Source organism: Suncus etruscus, chromosome 1 (assembly GCF_024139225.1).
Source record: "Suncus etruscus isolate mSunEtr1 chromosome 1, mSunEtr1.pri.cur, whole genome shotgun sequence".
Taxonomy (NCBI): domain Eukaryota; kingdom Metazoa; phylum Chordata; class Mammalia; order Eulipotyphla; family Soricidae; genus Suncus; species Suncus etruscus.
Window position 1 is genome coordinate 22,260,408 of NC_064848.1, and position 22,506 is coordinate 22,282,913.

Here is a 22,506-nt window from a genome sequence, read left to right on the forward strand (position 1 = left end):
CATCTCCTCATCTGTGTGCATGGTGTTCTTACATGCATTTACTTAAATTGTGAAGAGGATTAAATGAAATGCATAGGAAGAATCCAGTGGCATAACAGATTTTAAGATAGTACAGAGGGTAGAGTACTTGCCTTATATGGTGGCCAGTGAGATTTCACCCCTAGCACCCCATATGGTCTCTTGAGCTCCTTTAGTAGTCATTCCTGAGCAATAAGTCAGGATAGCCTTGAGCACTACTTGGTGTGCCCAAAATATAATAGTGGTTATATTTATTATTTTTTTTTCACTTTTCTCCTTCCTCACAAGGTGGATGACTTTTGAGGAAGTATCCAAAATCTTTTTCTCCCTAGATACCATAATCAAATGATGTTCAGATTGAAAAATTGAGAACATAATACATTTTATTCAACAGATAAAAGTCACTTTAATCTTATGTACTTCAGTTCTCAATCTAACTTGCTAATGGATGTATAAAAGAGAAAAAGAATTAGTGGGAAAGAGAGTAAATAATGTAGCAACTACTAATTTCTAGGTCTAATTGTGCTTCTGCATTTTTTTGAAGCATCAGTTAACCATCGTTTCTAGCTGTTCAATGGTTTCAATATCTATATTTATTAAAGTTTGCTAGACTGGGATCCTCTCACTAGACCACCAAGGAAGATATTATTTAGTGGGTGCAGCAATAGTGAACAGAAAGAGTGTCTAACTCCTATGCGATATCAAACTGAAAATTCAATGGAAAGAAATTACAACCAGGGCCCGGGAGATAGCACAGTGGCCTTTTGCCTTACAAGCAGCCAATCCAGGACCAAAGGTGGTTGTTCGAATCCGGTGTCCCATATGGTCCCCCATGCCTGCCAGGAGCTATTTCTGAGCAGACAGCCAGAGTCACCCCTGAGCATGCCGGGTGTGGCCCAAAAACCAAAAACCAACAAACAACAAAAACAAAAGAAATTACAACCAGCCTGTGCCCAGATAAAATTCTTTGCACTAGCTCATTCCCTCAGTGTACCTTTTAACCATGTACCTATTTTTTTTTTTTTGGTCACACCTTGCAGCGCTCAGGAGTTACTCCTGGCTCTATGCTCAGAAATCACTCCTGGCAGCTCAGGGGACCATAGGATGCCGGGATTCGAATAACCGACCTTCTGCATGCAAGGCAAACACCTTACCTCCATGCTATTTCTCTGGCCCCACATCTACCTATTTTGATTGTCTTTGGGGAACAAGGCTTGACTTTTATATAGATGTGATGTTTGCTTCATTTCATTTGCTTCTAAAAAAGAGATCTCCGAGTAAATATATGTGTAGAAAAGGCAAATGCTGCTCAAGTTCAAGAAAAACCAGCGATACTGACATTAAAACTCACTAAACTAAAATATTGTCTGAATTTATGAAATATTCATGCTGCATCCTATAAACACATGGGCAAACCCTCTGGAGCAGGGCTTCCAGGGGCCACTAGAAATTTGCATTTTCATGTAATGCAGCTTTTTTTTTATCACTGGAAATGCTCCATTTTACTTTATAGTGGACCCTGGAAATACTCTGTTTTACTCTGTAGTAGACCCTATGGACACTTTTGAACTCAAAGAGTCAGCTGAGCCAATGCATCCATCTATAATGAATTGAGCACACCAGGACTCCTTAAGCCAGTGGCCCCTCTCATACTCACACTCAAGTACCACCTTCTGCTAACAGAGGCTACAAAGAGCTGAGTCCTATGTGGAAGCACCTGGCTCTGGCTGCAAGGTATCAAAGACTAATAGGTTGTATCTCCTCAAAAAGCACCTTGGCCCATGGCCTGGTGTTCTACTTCTCAGGAGATTCTGGAAACAAGGAAAAAAAGACTGTAGGTGCTGTCTGACCTGCAGAGAGCTGGTCTTAGGGAAGTCAGTCAGCAGGGCCCCTCTTGAAGCTGAAAAAGAAGGCTGGGAGAGACAGTAATGGTAAGACATGGGGAGGGTGAGAGGGAAAGTGGGGACATTGAGAATGTGCACTAGTAAAAGTTGTTGTGCATTGTGTGATTGTAACTCAATCTTGAACAACTTTATCTGTGGGAAAAAAGCAACTGTTTTATGAACAACCTCGTAACCAGTGTTTTACATAAAAAATTTAAAAAACATAAGAAGGCTGAGAAGGGCAGCCTGGGAAAGAAATGGATACCTGGATCACCAGAATTATAGAATATGGACCCTTAACCTGAAGCCTATTTGTCCTGTTGGCCTGCCGAGCTCTTGTATCTACTATGGTACATCAGGGGGATGGCAAATACCAATTTCTGAGAGCGGTGGAGCTGATGAAGGAAAGTGATTAAACTGCTTCATCCAAAAGCAGTGTCCTTTTACTGTGAGCACATGGACAGAAGCAAAGCATCATTGCTTCCACATCAGAGAGATGATGGAGAAGGCAGGGAATAAATAGTACTGCACAGATGAAAAGCTGGTCTAGATGAGGCAAAGCTAAAGTTTTACCCATTTTCTGAAAGGGCTTTTACAGTTTATAAGCTGAACAAAAAGTCATAGGCCTTTCATCAAACACTCACCAATTTGCTGTGCGGTGCAGAGATGGGCACTTCGTCTCTCTCCTTTCCAGTAAAGTGAAGCAGTTGGGTCAGGTCAATACTGAAAGACTAACCCATGAATCACACAACATTATGGAGTGCTTCTCCCTGATCCAGTGCTAACAGGAGGTAAAAGACAGTCCCCTTCCTTTAGCCATACTTCACTCTTAGTATCTCCAGTTGAATTCCAGAACCATGCATAGTAAACTTATGTAATTCATGGCTAAGAGCCCCTTCTGGCTTGAGGAACCCTGGTTACACTGCAGTGTTCAGCTGGAGTAAGGTAGGGTGACAGTTCTGCTGGAGAACAGGGAATCCAGTTGTCTTTGACAGCTACTTCCCTATAATCTACAGCTTTCCTCTACAAACTTGCAATGACACACATTTTCTGGTTGGAAGATTTCTTGAATATTAGTTTCTTTGTTTTGTTTATTTATTTGTTTGTGGGACATGCCAATTGTGCTCAGAGGTTACTCCTGGATCTGTGCTCAGAGAGCGGTCCTAGAAGTACTTGAGGATCATATTTGGTACCAAGAATCAAACTGGGTTTGGAAAGGGAGATTTATGGACTGGTTAATAGGTGTGGTGTTAGAATTATGGGCATAAAAATCATTATTGCTAGTAAAAAATATTTAAGTTGACTGCATGCAAGTCAGACTCCTAAACCTATCTCTCTGCCCTCCTGGAAGCTTTTTCTGAAAGTAGACGGGTTTTTTCTGTTCCATGAGGCAGCATGGTCCACTCCCTGACATGAGACTGAGAAAGAGGTCCTGGTCCCTTCTTTTGCTCATTTTCCTCACTTACCATGTTAAACTCTTCTCCCTTCTCTCTACTATTCCTCCATGTTCTTGTCAGTATAAGCATCTTATGAGGACCCTTTTTATTCTGACTTCCTAACTAAACCATGTTTTTGTTTTGGGAAGCAGGGCTCAGATTTCTATGTTAGTAGGTTCCCACAATCCATTTCTTCTCCCGTCACTCCCCATTCTGTGGGAACGTCCTTGCACTTCTTCATTCATTGCACATTGAAAAACCACCCCTGCCACTGCTGATTCCTGCTGTGGGTACATTGGCGCTTATATTCATTTTCTAGAACCACCTTGAGAGGGAGAGAGAAAGACAGAGAGAGATAGAAAGAGAGAACAGAGAGAGAAGAAAGGAAAAAAGTAGAGAGAAGAGATAAAGAGAGTTAGAGAAGAAGAGAGACAGAGAAAGACTGAGAGAAAAGAGAGAAGTACGGACCAGATGAATTAAAGACAGAAATTTATTTTTGACCAAGGTCTAAAGATGGAGTGTGAGGCTGAGGAGACACAATGTTCTTAGCACTTTTCAGCCAGTACTTTCAGGCCATGTCTTCCAAGTCTCTCCTGTGGTCCTCATCTTCTGACTGAATAATGCCATACATGATTTCACATCACCTTGGTCACTGCTTTAAAGACCCCCTTCTCAAAAGTCTATCATTCTCTAGTGCTCCCAAGCTTAGCACTTCAATAGGAGCAAAGTTGGAAGCCATCTACCCAGTCTGTCCTGGTGGGTTGACTGGCTTGTGGCTGTGGGAGATGGAATCTCTGGTTCTTGGCTGGTTTTCCCAGGTCACCACAGATTTTTTTTTTTTTTTTTTGCCACACCCGGCAGTGCTCAAGGGTTTCTCCTGGCTGGCTGCTCAGAAATAGCTCCTGCAGGCACAGGGGACCGTATGGGATACTGGGAAGTCGAACCAACCACCTTTTGTCCCTCGATCGGCTGCTTGCAAGGCAAATGCCGCTGTGCCTATCTTCCGGGCCCACACAGATCTTTGTAAGGTTGAAGACGGAGGTGCTCTGGATCAGTGAGGGTAGCTCAGTGCTGCCATCTGAGGGGGATGACCAACCTAGCACCTTTGGGTACGGCTCCATACAAAAGGCTTGAGTTAAGAACAAACTAGGGGGGCCGGGCGGTGGCGCAAGAGGTCAGGTGTCTGCCTTGCCTGCGCTAGCCTTGGACGGGACCACAGTTCGATCCCCTGGATGTCCCATATGGTCCCCCAAGCCAGGAGCAACTTCTGAGTGCATAGCCAGGAGTAACCCCTGAGCGTTACCGGGTGTGGCCCAAAAACCAAAAAAAAAAAAAGAAAGAAAAAGAAACAAACTAGATAACCCTAGGTGAACCAGAAGTTTAATAAAATTGAAAAAAGACAACACAGTGGGCTGGCACTGGGCTATTTCTGAAGGTTTAATGTATCACTCAGCCTGACATACCAACTCCATATGGAATCTGGGAGGTCACAGGATTGGTCCTTCACACTAAGTCACTTCACCCCTATGCTCTGTCACCCTCAGGGAAGACCCTTGCTTCCTGAGGTCACTTTTTTAAAAATTATTTTTATTTTGATTTATTTATATTTATTTTAGTTTTGGTTTCGAGTACTGCAGAACTCAGGGGTTATTTCTTGGCTCTGTGCTCATAAATTGCTCCTGGCAGGCTTGGGGGACCGTATGGAATACTGGGACTCGAACCTGGGTATGTCCTGGGTTGGCTGCATGAAAGGCAAATGCCCTACTGCTATGCTATCTCTTGGTCCCCCTGGGATCACTTTTGAGCAGGCTGCTCCAGAACTTGCACAGCTCATGAGAAACCACCAGCAATGACCTTTTCCCTGCCAACGTTCCTCAACATCCATTCCCTTGGGGTTCTGAGATTGGCAGACAGCAGAAGGCCACTTTGTGGAAAAGTCAAGAGCTGTTGGAAGGCCTTCCCTGAGCAGTCACTGTGCCCAGGGGCTCCAGGTTCCCAACCATGTCCACGGAATCCTGATGCCTACTCTCTTGTCACAGTGTGATGGCACACAGATGCACAGGTGCTGATGACAGTAGAGACAAGAGTCTACAGGGTGGAAAACCCATGGGCCTGACTCCCTGAGGCCACATGAATCTGATCCATTAGGAGGTGCTGCTCCTTCTGCGAGGGTGCAATGCTTTCCTCTTGGCAATCTCCTCCTCCGTGTCACTCTCACAATTTCTCTGCAAAAAAAAAAAAAACAAAAAACAAACACACACACACAAGAAATGCTACAAGGGGGCTGAGAGGCCAGACAGAGAAAGTGCTGAGCAATGTGTGTTGGCAGGTCCCCAGGCCAAGGAAGTGGGTGTGGAGGGTCAAGCCAGGGTTGTATCCAGAACTCATTACTATTGAGGATAGGGGTGAGGCAGAAGGAGGCAGACATAGGTTGGACCCAATCTTTTCCAAAACAAAGGAGATCAGAAAGAGCCACTAAAAAAAAACAGCATGAGAGAGGCCAAATTATAACCATGAACATGATGTCTGGTGTTCTTTGTGGTTGCCACATAATCTACACTACCTGCTAGGTGGTTTATGGGTTGATGTTTTTGCCTGAATTCAGCAGGACAAAATGGAGGAAGGGGGTAGTGGGCCATAGGAAATTGCCAAACTCTGACAGCCATATATATATTAATCTCTTTTATCACTAGCAGAATCTTCTTTTAAACAAATCATGTCATAGAAGACCCAGTGGTACATGGGGAGTCCATATGATATGGGAATGGAACCTGGGACTCTTGCATGCAAAGTGCATACTCCAGCCTTTGGATCATCTCCTGGCCTTTTGTCCTACACTTTCTATAAGAAATAGCTTCTGTAATGTATGGGGGTGGGTGGGTGTTGTTGGGCTTTGGGTCATACCTGGTGGTGCGCATGGGCTATTCTTGGTCTGTACTCAAAAGAAACCCCTGGCTGTGCTTAGGAATGATGGCAGTTATTTGAACCAGGGTTGCAAAACACTGCAGCTGTGTGCAAGGCAAGTGACTTACTTTCAGCCTCAGTAGAGCATTTTTATGAAATAGAAGAGAGAACTGCAGCCCAGTGGGTTTCAGTGAGCTGAACCTGAGCCAAGGAAATGTCTCTGGAGCTTAGAGGACCTTTTTCTTCAGGGCACTTTCAGATCAGAAAATTTCTTTTAAATGTATTGATTTATGGGCCAGAGATAGGACAGCAGGTCAAATAGTTGCTTTGTATGCAGTTGACCTGTGTTCAATCCCCAGTACCTCATACGGTCCCCCAAGCCCTGCCAGGAGTGATGCTTAAGCACAGAGCCAGGAGTAAGCCCTGAGCACTGGTAGGTATGGCCTCAAAACCTAAGCAAGCAAATAAATAAAAGTACTGATTTAGAAACATTTGAGTTACACACACACACACACACACACACACATTTTCACAAAATTGACTTTAAAGACTTCTAAACAAAAAGATGATTTTTTTCAAAGGAAGACTCTCTGGGAAAACCGTACAGCAGCTCTCAGGGACCCCAGGTTTTTTCCATCCTTGCAAAGTGATACAATAAGGCTGATAGTGCTGTGTCTGATGCTCAGGAGGCTCAGGTGTCCCAGAAATTCTCAACCCATGGATGTCAGGGATTCAGTAAGGGCCCAGAGATGAGATGCTCAGACTATGCAGTATAGGGAATCTACAAGCCACCTGAGGGTACTGAGGCCTCAGGGTCACAGCCAGTGGTTCTCAGGGGGGGACCACATGAAACCAGGGATTGAATCTGGGTAGTCCATATCCAAGACATATGCCTTCATTCCTGTACTATCTGGACCAGATGACTACATTAGGAGGTTTTCACAGGGCCAGGAACAGTATAGCAGTTAGGGGTACATGCATTGCCTGGCTTCAAATCCTCAGCACTACATAGCCTCTTGAGCATTACCTTGTGTGGCAGAACCCCTGGGTTAGCCTGGATATCCCCAATTTTGCAGGACCTGAATATCACCACATTCTCATATCCTTGCTTTTAGCTCCCAGTCTGGTTGCTGAGTATTATTGGGAGGAGGACCTCTGGGCCTTCTCAGCATCTCTGAGGACAACCCATATGCCAAATCAATATTATTAAGAATATAAAATGTGGGGGCCGGGCGGTGGCGCTAAAGGTAAGGTGCCTGCCTTGCCTGCGCTAACCTTGGACGGACCCGCGGTTCGATCCCCCGGTGTCCCATATGGTCCCCCCAAGCCAGGAGCAACTTCTGAGCACATAGCCAGGAGTAACCCCTGAGCGTTACTGGGTGTGGCCCAAAAACCAAAAAAAAAAAAAAAAAAAAAAAGAATATAAAATGTTACTATGGACAGAAATGGGGAAGGAACTTTGTATTTTCAATTGTTCCCTGGTCCTCTTTAACCATGGACTGAGCAATATTGAATGGCAGGCTCCTGCCCATGTGCCTTCTTTCCTTCCTATGTCCTAAGCCAGCTGGAAACTCAAGGTCAAAATCAATTTTAGAAAAAATATGTCTTGGGCCAAGTCTGACCGTAACACTAAAAATAACTCAAGTTCTGCTGACTGGGAATTTTTCTGCCTGAGTTAGTGCCAACAAATACAAAGGTAAGCTGAGGGCAAGTCTGTCCCCTGGAATGGGGGTTTTCAGGGGGGAAGAGAATTCAGTCTCCTCTAGAGAAAAAGAGCAAAGTGGCCTGAGAAGGGACATGGTTTGAGCAAAGCTCCAACATGGTTTCATGTCTCTGCAACCATAAATCCTCAAGTCAAATATAGGAACAAGTGTAAACAAGAGTTTAGGGGAAGGAGAAAGAGCTGTGGGCAAGCTGCGCTGGGCTGTTCAGGGCTACCCCATCTCCTTCAGGATGCCACCTTCCAGCTCCTTCCTGAGTTACCCCAGAAACTCTTTTTTTTGTTTGTTTTGTTATTTTTTGTTATTTTGGGGGGGGGGTAACACCTGGCAGTGCTCAGGGACTACTCCTGGCTCTACGCTCAGAAATCGCTCCGAGCAGGCTCAGGGGACCATATGAGACGCCGGAATTCGAACCACCATCCTTCTACATGCAAGGCAAACGTCTTACCTCCATGCTATCTCTCTGGCACACCAGACACTCTTTGGGTCCTCAATATACTCAGAAAGCTGTAGAGATCTCTGTTCATGTCACTACCTTCACCCACTTAAATAGTGCCATTGTATATTGTGGCCCTCTGGGGTGATCTGAAATAATCATAACTTCTAGCAGTGGCCTGAGCACTCAGAATTCCAGGATCTAAGACTCTGTCCCCAGTAAATGAATAGCTGGTAGTTCACTAAGATAAAACTGGGGACAGAGAAGATAAGACACACAGCCACACAGCTCATCAGTGGCACATCTGCATCCAGCAACCACACTCTTCTGGACTTGTATAAATGTCTTATTTTTAATGTGTATAAAACAGTGATCACTGCATATAGTTGTATTATTACTCTTAGTGGCAGTCTATAGCAAAGCAGAAACAGAAGGGCAGAAAACAGAATATAATGCCCCATTATATTCACAGCAGACTTAAGGCCTGCCAGGAGTCAGTTTTGACTTATTTGTAGTGGCTCTAAGCTTTCACAGCAGGCAGCAGGCCACATGCCCTGGGGCCAGACCATAGTCCTAACAGACCTTTTAAAGCATTTTTTTGGGAAAGGATTTGAGATCCCCAGAGTTTCCCTTCCGGCAACCCTCTGAGCATCCCAGAACTCCTCATAGCCCCCTCCAGTGCCCCTCAACAGACAACTTCTTGAATCACTGTGCAGAACAAAGCAGTACAGTTCCAAACTGCTGCACCCAACCAGACCTCTTGCTGATCTCCAGACCACCCCAGATTTGTGCCCCAAAAGGCTTCCTATCTTACATACCAGGTCCTCGCTGGGTCTCAGATGCACCTTCTTCATGAGGGAGCGGGTGAGGTGGTTACACAGTGAGACGATGCTGAAGGAGAGCTTAGAAGGAAGAAACACTGAGATGAGAACTAATGTGCACAGATCCCATGTGGCCCTCCTCTGCTGCACCGGCTCACCTCCCAGCACTAACGCACCTAGTATGGGAATAGACCCGATGTGTCCCCATCCTCTGCAACCACTTACTTTCCAGCGCCGGCGCACATACTGCTTTTTGAAGTTCTCTAGGTTGACCACGGACTCACGGCGTACCATGGCTTGCTGATTGTTCACCGGCTGTGAGACAGAGCAGAGTGTGGCGGTTGAAGACCCACCACCCGCTCTCTGCAGAGACCCAGTTGCAGAGTCCAATCCTAGCACCTACCTTCTGGACAGGACACACAGAGGAACTTCGCAGTAAGGACACGATAATAACTGTCTGGAATATGCCATTGGTGCCCCTGAGCTATTATTATCATCTCTAGACACAGGCTGGCTGTGCTACAGAGGCCCAGCCATGGGGAGAGGGGGCAGTGGGAAGCCACGATCCTGCCAAGAGGGTCATTTTACAGCAGCATAGCTGCCTGTGTGCCTGCCTAATCAGTCTAAGCTTAGCAAACCAGACACTTGTTGGCAGTCAAGCCTTCGCACCCCACTCAAAGATGAAATGTAGGAATAGGGCCATGAGAGGACAGAAGGCACAGATGTCTCTCATCACCTCATATACAAGACACAACTTAACGATAAGTTCACAGTAAGCCTGGATTGGTTTTCTCCAACCACTGCATACTTGTCCATTATGTGGAGATGGTGATGTGTGTGTGTGTGTGTGTGTGTGTGTGTGTTTGTGGGGGTATCAGAATGAAATGTGCATGACTCTGTAAAGCATTTAATCTACAACTATCCAATGAATAGGGATAAATGACTATTGTCTGCCTGGCTTGTCCATTCCCTCTTCTACAATATTTTGTTTTAGAGCTAGAGAGATAACTCAATGGATCAAGTTAAGTATACAGAATGCCCAGGTTCAATCCTTAGCACTTCATGGTCCCTCAAGCACTGAGGTGAAAATTGCATCTAAGCACTACCATGTAAGCCTATCCCCCCCAAATCCCAAAATTATTTTATTTTAAAGTAGCTATTTAGCGAGGCCACACCTGGTGATGATGAAAAGTTAGTTACTCTTGGCTCTGAACTCAGAAATCACTCCTGCTGGTGCTCAGGGGATGATATGGGATGCTAGAGATTGAACTGCAAGGTAAATACACTACCTACCCACTACACTATCTTTCTGGCCCCTTCAAAATAGTTTTGAGATACAATTGATATACAAAGGTACCCAGGGCATATCTAATGTAAATGATTTGATAAATTTATTTCCCTTTAAAGTCAACCCTGTTTATTAAAAAGATTTTGAAATTTCTGGAAACCTTCTGAAAGGTTTGCAAATTGAGTATGTAACATTCTGTATGCATGTTCATAGTAGACTGATTCACCTTGGCTCAAAATGGAAACAAACAAAATGGTGTGTGGTCAACAACATGCAAGAAGATTAGTCCTAAGAAGCAACAATGACTGCTGCATATCACAACACACAAACTCTGAAAATGTTGCATTAACAGAAAAAAAGCCAATGGTGAAACACTGCTATGTGATGTAAAGAAAGTTAAGAGACTAAATGTGAACATGACAAAGAGAATTTTTTTCTCTTTCATTTCATATTCTATGTGAGAAATTTGATGGCAAGCAGAATGAGTAGTGGTGAGTATTCATAATATACGTAAACAAAAAAATCCTGCAGTATGCTCTAAATGTGTATGTTGATATATGACAATTGTTTCTCAGAAAGTTGGGAGAACTTTTAAACTTAAAAAAAAAAAACAAAAAAAAAAAACCACGGGCCTGGAGAGATAGTACAGGGGCGTTTGCCTTGCAAGCAGCCAATCCAGGACCAAAGGTGGTTGGTTCGAATCCCGGTGTCCCATATGGTCCCCCGTGCCTGCCAGGAGCTATTTCTGAGCAGACAGCCAGGAGTGACCCCTGAGCACTGCCGGGTGTGTGGCCCAAAAAAACCAAAAAAACAAACAAAAACCACATTCCTATTATGAATCTCCATTCGATTTCTCTACCTTTGTTTTTTTTTTTTTTTTTTTTTGGTTTTTGGGCCACACCCGTTTGACGCTCAGGGATTACTCCTGGCTATGCGCTCAGAAATTGCCCCTGGCTTGGGGGGACCATATGGGACACCGGGGGGATCGAACCGCGGGTCCTTCCTTGGCTAGCGCTTGCAAGGCAGACACCTTACCTCTAGCGCCACCTTCCCAGCCCCTCTACCTTTGTCTTAATGAAGAAATTCAAAGGCTTGAAGGAAGTGATGAGAGGCTAGTGGAGCCTGATTTTCTGTCTGTCCTGTTGCTGAGACAAAGGCTGCCTGAGCAGGTACACCCATGTTAGCCTCATTTTAAATAAGAAAACAAAATTTCAGGGGTTGGAAAGATAGCATGGAGGTAAGGCATTTGCCTTGCATGCAGAAGGACGGTGGTTCGAATCCCAGCATCCCATATGGTCCCCCGTGCTTGCCTGCCAGGGGCAATTTCTGAGTGTGGGACCAGGAATAACCCCTGAGCACTGTCTCGTGTGACACACACACACACACACACACACACACACACACACACACACACGAAACAAAATTTTATTCCTTTAGTTATTTAATGGTGCCATTGATTCTTGTTAGCTAATCTCTAATAAATACCCTGTTACTAATAATAAAAATAAAATACTGAAAGAATCCAAAGACAAAAGACTAGGGTAAAGGCAGAAGTGGGCAGAGGATGGGAGAGATATGACAGAGTATGAAGAGTGTTGGGGTTGCTGAAAAGGTTCTGAAACCAGTGACTGTGGTTGCAGAATACTATGAATAGAATTAAAAAAAGAGAGAGAGAGAACCACTGAATTGTATGCTTTTAAATGGTAAATTTTGTGGTTTAGGACAAATGTCTCACTATAAAAACATTCCACGTATGCAGACTGACACTTTATCTGAGAAAAGAACTTTCAAGGATTCTCAGGGGACTCTATGACCTCTCCCAAATGAACCATGCCACAATGGTCTGGAAAGTCTCATTATCTGGGCTGGAACAGTTTCCACCTTGCCTTCGGGAAAGTGGGGTGGCTTCTCCTTACCATGCTGAAGCTCATATAAACATTGTAGTGTGTTCTCCATCACAGCTCACCCTACAAAGAACAGGAGGCCCCAGCTCTGCCACCATCACTACCCCCTGCTAGTCAAATGTTAACTCTTCTAATTTCCAAGAAACACAGGCAGCAAGTCATTCTAGCTGACTATATTATGCATAAATTCCCAGTCACAGAGCCCTTCTCCTGACAGCTCTCCAGAGAAATGCCATCTCTCTCTCTCTCTCTCTCTCTCTCTCATCTCTCTCTCTCTCTCTCTCTCTCTCTCTCTCTCTCTCACACACACACACACACACACACACACACACACACACACAGAGTCAACCAGCTGCCTTGTGAAAGAGCAGGGTTCTGCCTTTTCCCACAAGATCAGCACCATGTGCTTACCATGATCCAGGGGTGTCTGAGGGCATCCTGGATGGTGAGGCGTTTCCTGCAATGGGGATCAAAAAACAATAATAAGTTAATTGGAGACCAATGACAGAGCATGTGGCATCAGCAGACCTATGCCACTGTACCTCTCAGCCACTGCCACCTGCTAGGATGTCAGGGTGCAAACACTATATTCCCACACTAGAGACTCAGTCCGCACACCCCTTTCATTCCCTGTGGATTTGTCACTTTGATATCTCAGTTGTGGAATTCCCCTTGGGGCTGGAAAAGGAGGTAGATTAGCATATTTCCTTTCCTTCTACTAGGTATTGTCTCTGAGTTCACCTCCCCCAACTCTCATCTGAATTATTGTGTCAAATCTAAAATCCAGGTGCCTCTGACAAACTGCACAAGATAATAAGCATTAGAAAACTTCAGGCTGACTTACACACACACACACACACACACACACACACACACACACACACACACACACACACACACACACACACACCCTGCTATTTTGCAGCAAAAGAGTAACTTGACAAAAAAAGATGAAGGTCAAGTCTCTGCTGATCCCCACTACTCAGCACCCCATCGGATCAGATACCATCAGTGCTGTCTGTCAGCTATTCATGGGTCCAGGGGGCCAAACTGATGCACCTCTGGGAGAGGGGACAGGATAGTGGGAGGAGCTGAAGGTCCTTTCTCTGTCCTCTTACCGTGTTTCTTTCACCAACAGCTTCTGGATGAAGTCCTTGGCCAACTCACTGGTCTGGCTGAAAAATTCCTCATCAAAGTTGTAACTCACTGCTGTGATGTTTGACAGTGTCTCTTGCTTCGTGTCTCCCAGGAAAGGGGATGCTCCACTCAGGCTGACACCAGAAAGGGGACATGTGACAGAGGGAGTATAAATGGAAAAAGGAATATGAATGTGTAAGGGGGGCTGCAAGATCCCAAAGGCCTGCTTATCCAAGGAACTTGCCAGCAGCCTGCCCAACTGCACCCAAGTCTGCACCCTTCATGGAGCCCTACTGGGCACCTGACAGGATAACGGTGTATTCACAGGACTTGAGAGAAACTCCAAACATGTTTTTAATCATCTCCAGAAGAACTAAACACTATAAGTGGACAAAGGTTGGGGTAGGACACAAGACAGTGGTACAGAGAGCTGGCATTTGCATCAATGTGTCTTAAGGGAGAAGTTGTCAGCACTCAGAGAAGGAACCAGAATGTCTAAACTTTGATGAGGAAGTAGTTTGAAGTTTGAAACCTGGGTGTGTCCGTAGAAGGCTCATTGTCAGGGGAGGGTCCTTATTCACAATCATCTTGAATCCACACACTCCTCATCACACCCTATGGGATATATATTTCCCAGGTTTCTGTGCTGTGTCTAGCATCTATCCTCTTCCCATGCTCTCTTCCTTTGTGAAATGATGTCATCTCCTCACCAGTATCCTCAAGTTGTCAGTACAGGGGTCATGACCCCTGACTCTATTCTATCCCTTTATCACATTTAACTGCTCCAAAGTCTCCTTGGCTCCACTATCTCAATGCCAGTTTCTTAGCACAGTGGCAGAAGGGCATCTTGAGAATTTTTTTTTTAATTTCAGAGTTTTACTGTATTGCACTAAAGGAACAGTAGGATGATTATACAATGCTCTCTCTCATTCAGTTTTAAAAACCTAAAGTAGGTAGCGGAGAGATAGCATGGAAGTAAGGTGTTTGCCTTGCATGCAGAAGGATGATGGTTCAAATCCCAGCATCCCATTTGGTCCCCTGAGCCTGCCGGGAGCAATTTCTGAGCGTAGAGCCAGGAGTAGTCCCTGAGTGCTGTGGGATGTGACCCCAAAATCAAAAACAAAAACCTAAAGTACTTCCAAATTCTTTCTTTTTTTCTTTTGTTTCTTGCTTGCAAATTCTTCTTCTTCTTCTTCTTCTTTTTTTTTTTTTTTTTTTTTTTTTTTTTGGTTTTTGGGACACACTCGGCGGTGCTCAGGAGTTACTCCTGGCTATCTGCTCAGAAATAGCTCCTGGCAGGCACGGGGGACCATATGGGACACCGAGATTTGAACCAACCACCTTTGGTCCTGGATCGGCTGCTTGCAAGGCAAACACCACTGTGCTATCTCTTCGGGCCCTGCTTGCAAATTCTTAAGACTACATTTACCACCAAACTAGAACAGTATAACAGTATAGTAACCAATTTATGTAATGCCTTATAAATTTAAAACACATTTAAAATAACGTTAAATGCATTCTTCACAAATAATTCAGCAAATATTTTTATATCTTATGCTTAAAAATTGAAACAAGACTATTACTCTAATGAAAATACTGAAAATTTCTCATTCATGCAATATAGAGGAATACTATTCAAGTCAAAGGGAAGAAAAAAAATCCCTACTCTTATTTTTATAAATGTAGCCATATATAACTATGATAGATGTGGAAACTCATCAAGTTTCTCACAGGTCAACTGTATAGTTTCAGTTCATCAGAAACACCTGGTGTCTACTGGTAACTTATATTTATTTATTCGTTAGTTTTTGGACCACACCCAATGGCATTCAGGGGTTACACCGGGCTCTGTGCTCAGAAATCAGTCCTGGCTTGGGGCGGGCATATGGAATGCCAGGGATAGAACCTGCAGCTACGTGTAAGGCAGACATCCTATTGCAGTGCTGCCACTCCAACTCCAACTGCTAATTTATATTTAGATAGCATTTCAATGAAACCAAAATGAGTCCTACAAGTTCCTATAAACAAAAGCTTTCAATGAACTAAGGACAATTACTAATGTAACCATTTAAAGGATTGTAGCTGTTCTTAAGGAGTACAAGTTCAAACCTATCAAAACCAGAGGTGGGGCCGGAAAGATAGCATGGAGGTAAGGCATTTGCCTTTCATGCAGGAGGTCATCGGTTCGAATCCCGGCGTCCCATATGGTCCCCTGTGCCTGCCAGGAGCAATTTCTGAGCCTGGAGTCAGGAATAACCCCTGAGCACTGCCAGGTGTGACCCAAAAACCACAAAAAAAAAAAAAAAAAAACCAGAGGTAATCATTTTATATTGATTTATACATTAATTCAACTTAATTTTTTTTTTTTTTTGGTTTTTGGGCCACACCCTGTGACGCTCAGGGGTTACTCCTGGCTATGCGCTCAGAAGTTGCTCCTGGCTTCTTGGGGGACCATATGGGACGCCGGGGAATCGAACCGAGGTCCGTCCTAGGCTAGCGCAGGCAAGGCAGGCACCTTACCTCCAGCGCCACCGCCCGGCCCCTGAAGTCTTTTTTTAAAACAAGCTTATTTCCCCGAGGTGGGGGTGCACCGTTCCCGGAAGTACTGCAATACCGGGTCGATGCGCGGAGCGACGGAGCAAGCTCCTCTTCCGACTCCCAGCTCCAAAAATCCATTTAATATATTGTCCTCGGATAGAGGACGTATCAGATATTAAACTGATAAGAACAGATACTACACTTGATCTTAGCCAAAAGGCCGAGAAGCGATCAACTTAAATTTTTAACAAGTGTAACATAAAAACAGCCTTTTCACAGGCAAAAATGTGGAAACATTAAAAAAATAAGGAGCCTTTTTTTTTTTTTTGGTTTTTGGACCACACCCAGTGGTGCTCAGGGGTTACTCCTGGCTGTCTGCTCAGAAATAGCTCCTGGCAGGCACGGGGGACCATATGGGACACCGGGATTCGAACCAACCACCTTTGGTCCTGGATCAGCTGCTTGCAAGGCAAACACCGCTGTGCTATCTCTCTGGGCCCAAGGAGCCATTTTTTAAAGATCAGATTTCATAGGCTACTTTTGGAAACAGGACCTTGCTGGATAGAATCCCTTCATTTTGTGGCCACTTGCATGCACTGAACTGGACCGATTCTTCTGTGTGTTGTTCTAGGAGCTCATCAAAACATAGATCATGCCATATAGGTAGTAAAAAAAAAATGTTAGAAGGTAAAAAAGTAATTTGCACCATCCTTCTTTCTGACAATATGCTAAAATAGCTGCATTCATGATGGCTGTTGGATCAAAGAGTCCTGAGCCAGTCATCACTGGTCTATTGATATACCTACATATATGATATGCCAAGAGGGGCATATTGAGATCCAGTATGAGCCTACTCTGCAGTACAAAGAAACATGACACAGAAGAAAGCATGGATGAGGTACTTAGGCAGTAAGAGAGGATTCAGGGTATTACACTGGTCTACAGGATTCTTGTAATTAGTCTTCAGCTCATCAAATGCTATAATGTGCCAGATGGCAAAAAAGGTAAGTGTGACGGTGAGCAGTAGAGCCAGCATATGGCAGAAGGAACATGAACATGAACCCCATATCTCAGTAGGAGGAGCACCGAGCAGCACCCGGGCCAGCGGAGAAAGACAGCACATGGCCCTCTAGGTAAAACCATTCACTTCCCCCAGCCACAGCCACACTGAAATATTTTTTATATTGTGACCTAAGGTTGAGATCTTGTTCCATCATTCAGTGGCTGTGTGAATGAAGGAATTATCCAGGGTCTCTGAACTCCAGTTTCCTGGTATGTAAGATGATACTTTCCATCACAGAATGGTTGTGAAGGTTAAACACAGCAGTGCACAAATAAGTTTGAAAAATATGTGGCGATGTAATTTTGCTGTATGATGGCATGACTCAAGATGGAAGAGCCCACTGATCATCTGGGCTCTGCAGTATAGCCCACAAAGACCATCATCTATGTGAAGAAAGTGTCATTAAATGATGTGACTTTATAAATAAATGCTTCATGCAATCCTGAGTCCAGGATTATTATTATTCCATTATTATTATTATTGTCACTGTTTGAATACAAAGACTCTTATATGGTTCCTCTTTCTACAGAATCACAAGCTGGTGTCCCCTACCTTTGTTGGCACTTTTGTGTGCTGTGAAGAAAAGCAACTGGGAAACTCTGATGGAATAATCAGGTATAAACTGACAACATGTATGCCAAAGCAGTATAAGGAAATGTATTCACATGGGCTCATGTAAACTTCAACACACAAAGAACAGGCTTTTATGTTTCTGATGAGAAAGAAGAGCCCAGAAATTAATGTAACTGCTAAGGATCACAGAGATGAAATCATGGACCCCACTCACCTTGGCTTAACTACTTTCGGGACAGAAAAGAGAAATTATGGAAGAAGAGGAGGGAAGAAAGTGTCAGGGTCAGGGCAAAGATGAGGAAAGGAAAAAGAAAGAAGAGGAAGAATCAAGGAGGGCAAGACAGCTTGAAGTTGACCCTAGACTTCTGAGGAAAAAAAAAATCAACGTTCAGATCTCAGTTTCGGTGAGGTAGAAAAAAGGTTGATGGCTGTGAAAGGAGGGTGTCGATCTGTGGGAAGACTATGACAGCTGTGGGAGGAGGGTGACTAGCTATGGGAAGAAGATGAGAAGAGGGTGGATGTGGGAGAAGGGTGACCCAGGCTGCACATGATAAGGGTTACAAACTGGAGCCAAGAGTATTTAGCCTCAGGTTTGTCCTGTGAATCTTCACAGCTGGCTCATGGTGGGAGCTCAGGGAATGTCACTTTGTGTGATCTAAGCAGGCTTAGGTGGTACTCACAGGATGTAGGTGATGACGCCTATGCTCCTGCAAAACAAAGAACAGTCAAGTGAGGATCACCTGGCTCTCTTCCCATACCCGCATCTCAGAGAAGCAATCCCTGTTCCTCTACCTCTACTTCCATATACACCCCAATCCAACCCCATCCCTAGCAGCAGCCTGGGGATACACTGAAGGCCCTCAGTTCAAGGCACAACCTGAGGGGCTGAGTTTAAGATGAAACTTCTTCAGGAAAGTACCTCATCATCTAAGACTCTCCTCATAAAATGAGAATCCTGATCATTAATCACAGAATTCCTGAGAGATCATAGAGAACTGATCATGTTGATACTGAGCCAATACTAAAGTATCATTCGAACAAAACAAGGCTGATCTGTGCAGAATTATTTACTGTGGTGTCCCGAACCATATAGCACCATAAAACATCACATCTTTGCTCATTTAGTTAGCTTACTGAACAAGCCACTGCTCCTACTCTCTTCATCATGGCTATGGCAGGCCTCAGGGCTGAACATGTGGGAAAGGGTGACCATCTGTGAGAAGACGGTGGCCTTCAGTCTCATGCCACTTTGTTCTCTGCCTCAGCATGTTCTAACTCAGGTCCAGGCCTATCTACTTCTTGTTTCCCAGACCAGAGTACAGCAATATGCAGAGTATCCAGAGGTCCTCCAGAAAGTCGTATAGAGAAAAGACTTTTCACGGTCAAAGGATGTCAGCTAGAGATAGACTCTGAGCCCTCTGCTCTGAAGCAGGACGGTGGGGCTATGCCACTTCTGGCCACCAGGGGGTGGGAGATGCAATGCCACTTACCACATGTCTGCCTCTAATCCCAGGGGCTCATAGTTCACAATTTCCGGAGCTGAAAAAACGCCATATTGAAGAGTCAAGAGAATGGACATAAAAAGAGATGATTATAGAGAATTGGTGCCAATTGGCACCATTTTGAATTTTGAATCCCCACTAAGTAAAAAAAAAAATTAGGGCAGTAGATGGAATCTAAGAATTCTGTATGTAAGAATGTTATAGGAGTGTTAGTCTGATAGAAATCTTTTACAAAGACATCATGAGGATAAGGCAGAGGGCAGCACAAGGAAAATCTAGCAAAGGCAGAGAGATGGAGGAGAAAGGAAGATACTGAAGAGGAAGTAGGCCCAGAGACAAGGGCAGCTTTAGGGCTCTGTCAGAAACCAGTACTGAAAGGTGATGCAGAAGAGGCAAAGAGGACTGCATTCTGATTGGATGTGGGAGGAGGGTCATCCAGTCTGCACAGGATAGGGGGTTCCAAACTGGAGCCAAGAGCATTTAGCTTCAGATTTGTTCTGTGAATCTCCACAGATGGCTCATGGTGGGAGCGCTGGTAATGTCACTCTGTGTGATCTAAGCAGGCTTGGGAGTACTTGGTCTGGGCATTCCTATCTAAAGTGTGGAGGAAAGTTTTTGAGTGCTGCTAAAGTGTGTGTGATACCTAAGGGACTCCAGGGCATAAAATCCAGGAAGTCACAGGGCATTGGGTGTGGATGAGAACATCAAATTTGGAGTCATCCTATAGACAGCAACAGGTGCTGTGATGTAGTGATCAGGGAGGTGCAGAGTGGAAGGAAAATATTTCTATCATTGTCTAATGTGTTAGTGTGGAGATAAGGTGCTTGCCTAGCATACAGCCAGACCAAGTTAGAACCCTGGCACCACAATAGTCCTGGAAACAGTATTAGGTATGATTCCTGACAGCAGAGCCAGGAAAGAGCCCTGAGCACCATTGAGCGTGGCCCAACTCTCTACATATGCCCACCTCAGTCTCCTCCAAGAAGACTTTATTGGGGAAGGGTAATGAGGATTAAATGCTTGGAGACCAAGCAATGGGAGGAGGTGTGATATTTTATACTCACTACAGGGCCCAGAGAGCCAAGAATCTAGATGACTCTCAAAAGCTTGTCATAAAATGGATGAGAAAGAGGGGACAGGAATTTGAGAGGGGAGAAGAATTGATGAAATAGGGAAATGCTACATGTGTCCAAAGCCTTGTTTCCCAAAGTGGAGATATTGGCTCCCAGGGACACTCGAATAAGAAATAGAAATAAGAAATAAGAATATTAGTATATATAAGAATATTATTATTATATTATTTATTCTTTTTTCAATCCAAAGGGAGTGGCAGTAGCCTTGGGTGCAATTAGTGGAACTTTCTGTTTAATAATTTGAAGAAGGAAACTATCCAAGGGCACTATTGTGTTTTTTTTTTTCCCTGAAAGAGAGTGGTAGGCCTAGTAAGTTGGGGAAGCTCTGATCTCAAACAATACCCAAACCATTGTATCCCTGGAAGGTAACCACCAGCCCATCCTACCACCTCTCCCTGTTTTATGAAACAGCAACCATCCTGGTGTTCTTATTACTCAGCACCTAATACTATTGCTGGATTTTCTTTTTTTTTTGGGGGGGGGGCACCTCGGCATTGCTCAGGGGTTACTCCTGGCTGTCTGCTCAGAAATAGCTCCTGGCAGGCACGGTGGACCATATGGGACACCGGGATTCAAACCAACCACCTTTGGTTCTTGATCGGCTGCTTGCAAGGCAAACACCGCTGTGCTATCTCTCTGGGCCCATATTGCTGGATTTTCACCCTCTTAATATTGTGCTTCTACATTCACTACATGTTCAGCCATGATTCTTAATTTTCACAAGTACTTGATAGTCCTTTATGCGAACATACTGTTAGGTAATTTGACAAGGGAAATGCATTGTGAGAAACGTCCTCAGGTGACTTTCCCAATGTGGAAACATCATACCTTGTAAATGCACACACCTTAACAGTTTAGCCTAGACATACTTCAGCTGTAGTAGGGCTCACTGAGGTCACCTCCATCTATACAGCCTGTCAATGATGAAAGCCATGACGCTATGATGACTGTATATCCGTGTATAGTCACTCTCCCCTCAGTCTGACATCTGAACTGTTTCTGTCTTTTCTTATAGGAACTCTTGGCTCTAAGCTTTTCTGCACATGTACTCTGCATACTCATGAAAGAATTCCTTCAGTATGGTGAATGTATGTATGTAGTATGGATATGTTGGTTCAGACAAGGCAAGTAGGAAAATGTAGGCAAAGATTTAGATACCCAGATCAACATACCAGTGCTACGTTGTGATCAGATTCTAATGATAGTCCTTTTCTTTTTTGAGAGGTTGTCATACCCAGAAGTGCTCAGGACTTACTCCTGGCTCTGGGATGCCAGGGATTGAACAAGCATCAGCCACATGTGAGGCAAGCAGCCTACTCATTGTACTGTTGTTCTAGACCCCTGTGATGATTTTTTCTACTCATTTTCTCATATTTCATTGATTGAATACTTCTTTTTAATGTCTTTTACTATAGAAAGTTTGGGATATAACTCACCCTCCAGTGCTTCTCTGCTTGAGATAAACTTGTTTCTGTTCTCAATGTGTTTTGTTGTCTATTTTGGAGTGATTTTCTTCTCTTTATCACATATTTCTAAAATGTGTTAATTTTCTTATCGCTTTCCTGATTCTACTTTTAAATGTTTACCTTTGAGATTTGCTGTGAGCATTTAATAAATTCTAATACAAATTGACATTAGGACCTTCCACTAATTAAAAAAAAATCTTTAGAACACTCATTCCAAGGATTCTGTTCAAACACTGTCTTCAGATTTTTAGTTTTGTCCTTTTCTAATCTCACAATCAAAACATTAGCATCATCACCAGTATTTGAAACAGAACATGTTTTTATTTGTCCTGTTTGCTGATTTCTTTGATCCTATTACTTCTGGCATTGTGACTATTAGAGGCCTTTTTTTTTGGGGGGGGGGCATACCCAGTAACACTCAAGGGTTACTCCTGGCTATGCACTCAGAAATCGCTCCTGGCTTGGGGGAACCACATAGGACACCAGGGGATGGAACCTCGGTCCGTCCAAGGTCAGCCACGTGCAAGGCAAACACCCTACCATTGTGCCAGTGCTCTGGCCCCATAGGCCTTTTTCTTAATTCAGAAGTACATCTTCTATTATGCTCCACTAATGATAGGCTAGAGGTGAGTCAGTAGAACTTACATGTATGAGGCCCTGGATTCCAAACCTTGCAAATCATC

At 44.1% G+C, this 22,506-nt stretch overlaps 1 protein-coding gene, 1 non-coding gene and 1 pseudogene across 2 annotated transcripts in view; all 3 read right to left on the bottom strand.

The window, feature by feature from the left end:
• Positions 1–5,451: 5,451 nt before the first annotated feature.
• DAPK2 (death associated protein kinase 2) overlaps positions 5,452–22,506 on the bottom strand; it is a 124,477-nt gene continuing 107,422 nt past the window's right edge. The window contains exons 5-11 of the mRNA XM_049784159.1: positions 19,213–19,261; positions 18,403–18,429; positions 13,530–13,682; positions 12,823–12,868; positions 9,445–9,534; positions 9,217–9,300; positions 5,452–5,562 (exon numbers count right to left, since the gene is read on the bottom strand). Coding sequence (XP_049640116.1) covers positions 5,482–5,562; positions 9,217–9,300; positions 9,445–9,534; positions 12,823–12,868; positions 13,530–13,682; positions 18,403–18,429; positions 19,213–19,261 — 530 coding nt within the window. The 3' untranslated portion in view covers positions 5,452–5,481. The remainder of the gene's footprint in view (positions 5,563–9,216; positions 9,301–9,444; positions 9,535–12,822; positions 12,869–13,529; positions 13,683–18,402; positions 18,430–19,212; positions 19,262–22,506) is intronic.
• On the bottom strand, positions 16,129–16,318 carry LOC126033677 (U2 spliceosomal RNA). The gene has a single exon (XR_007504484.1). It is a non-coding gene; the product is annotated as a U2 spliceosomal RNA (small nuclear RNA).
• On the bottom strand, positions 16,714–17,128 carry LOC126023910 (protein cornichon homolog 1-like; annotated as a pseudogene).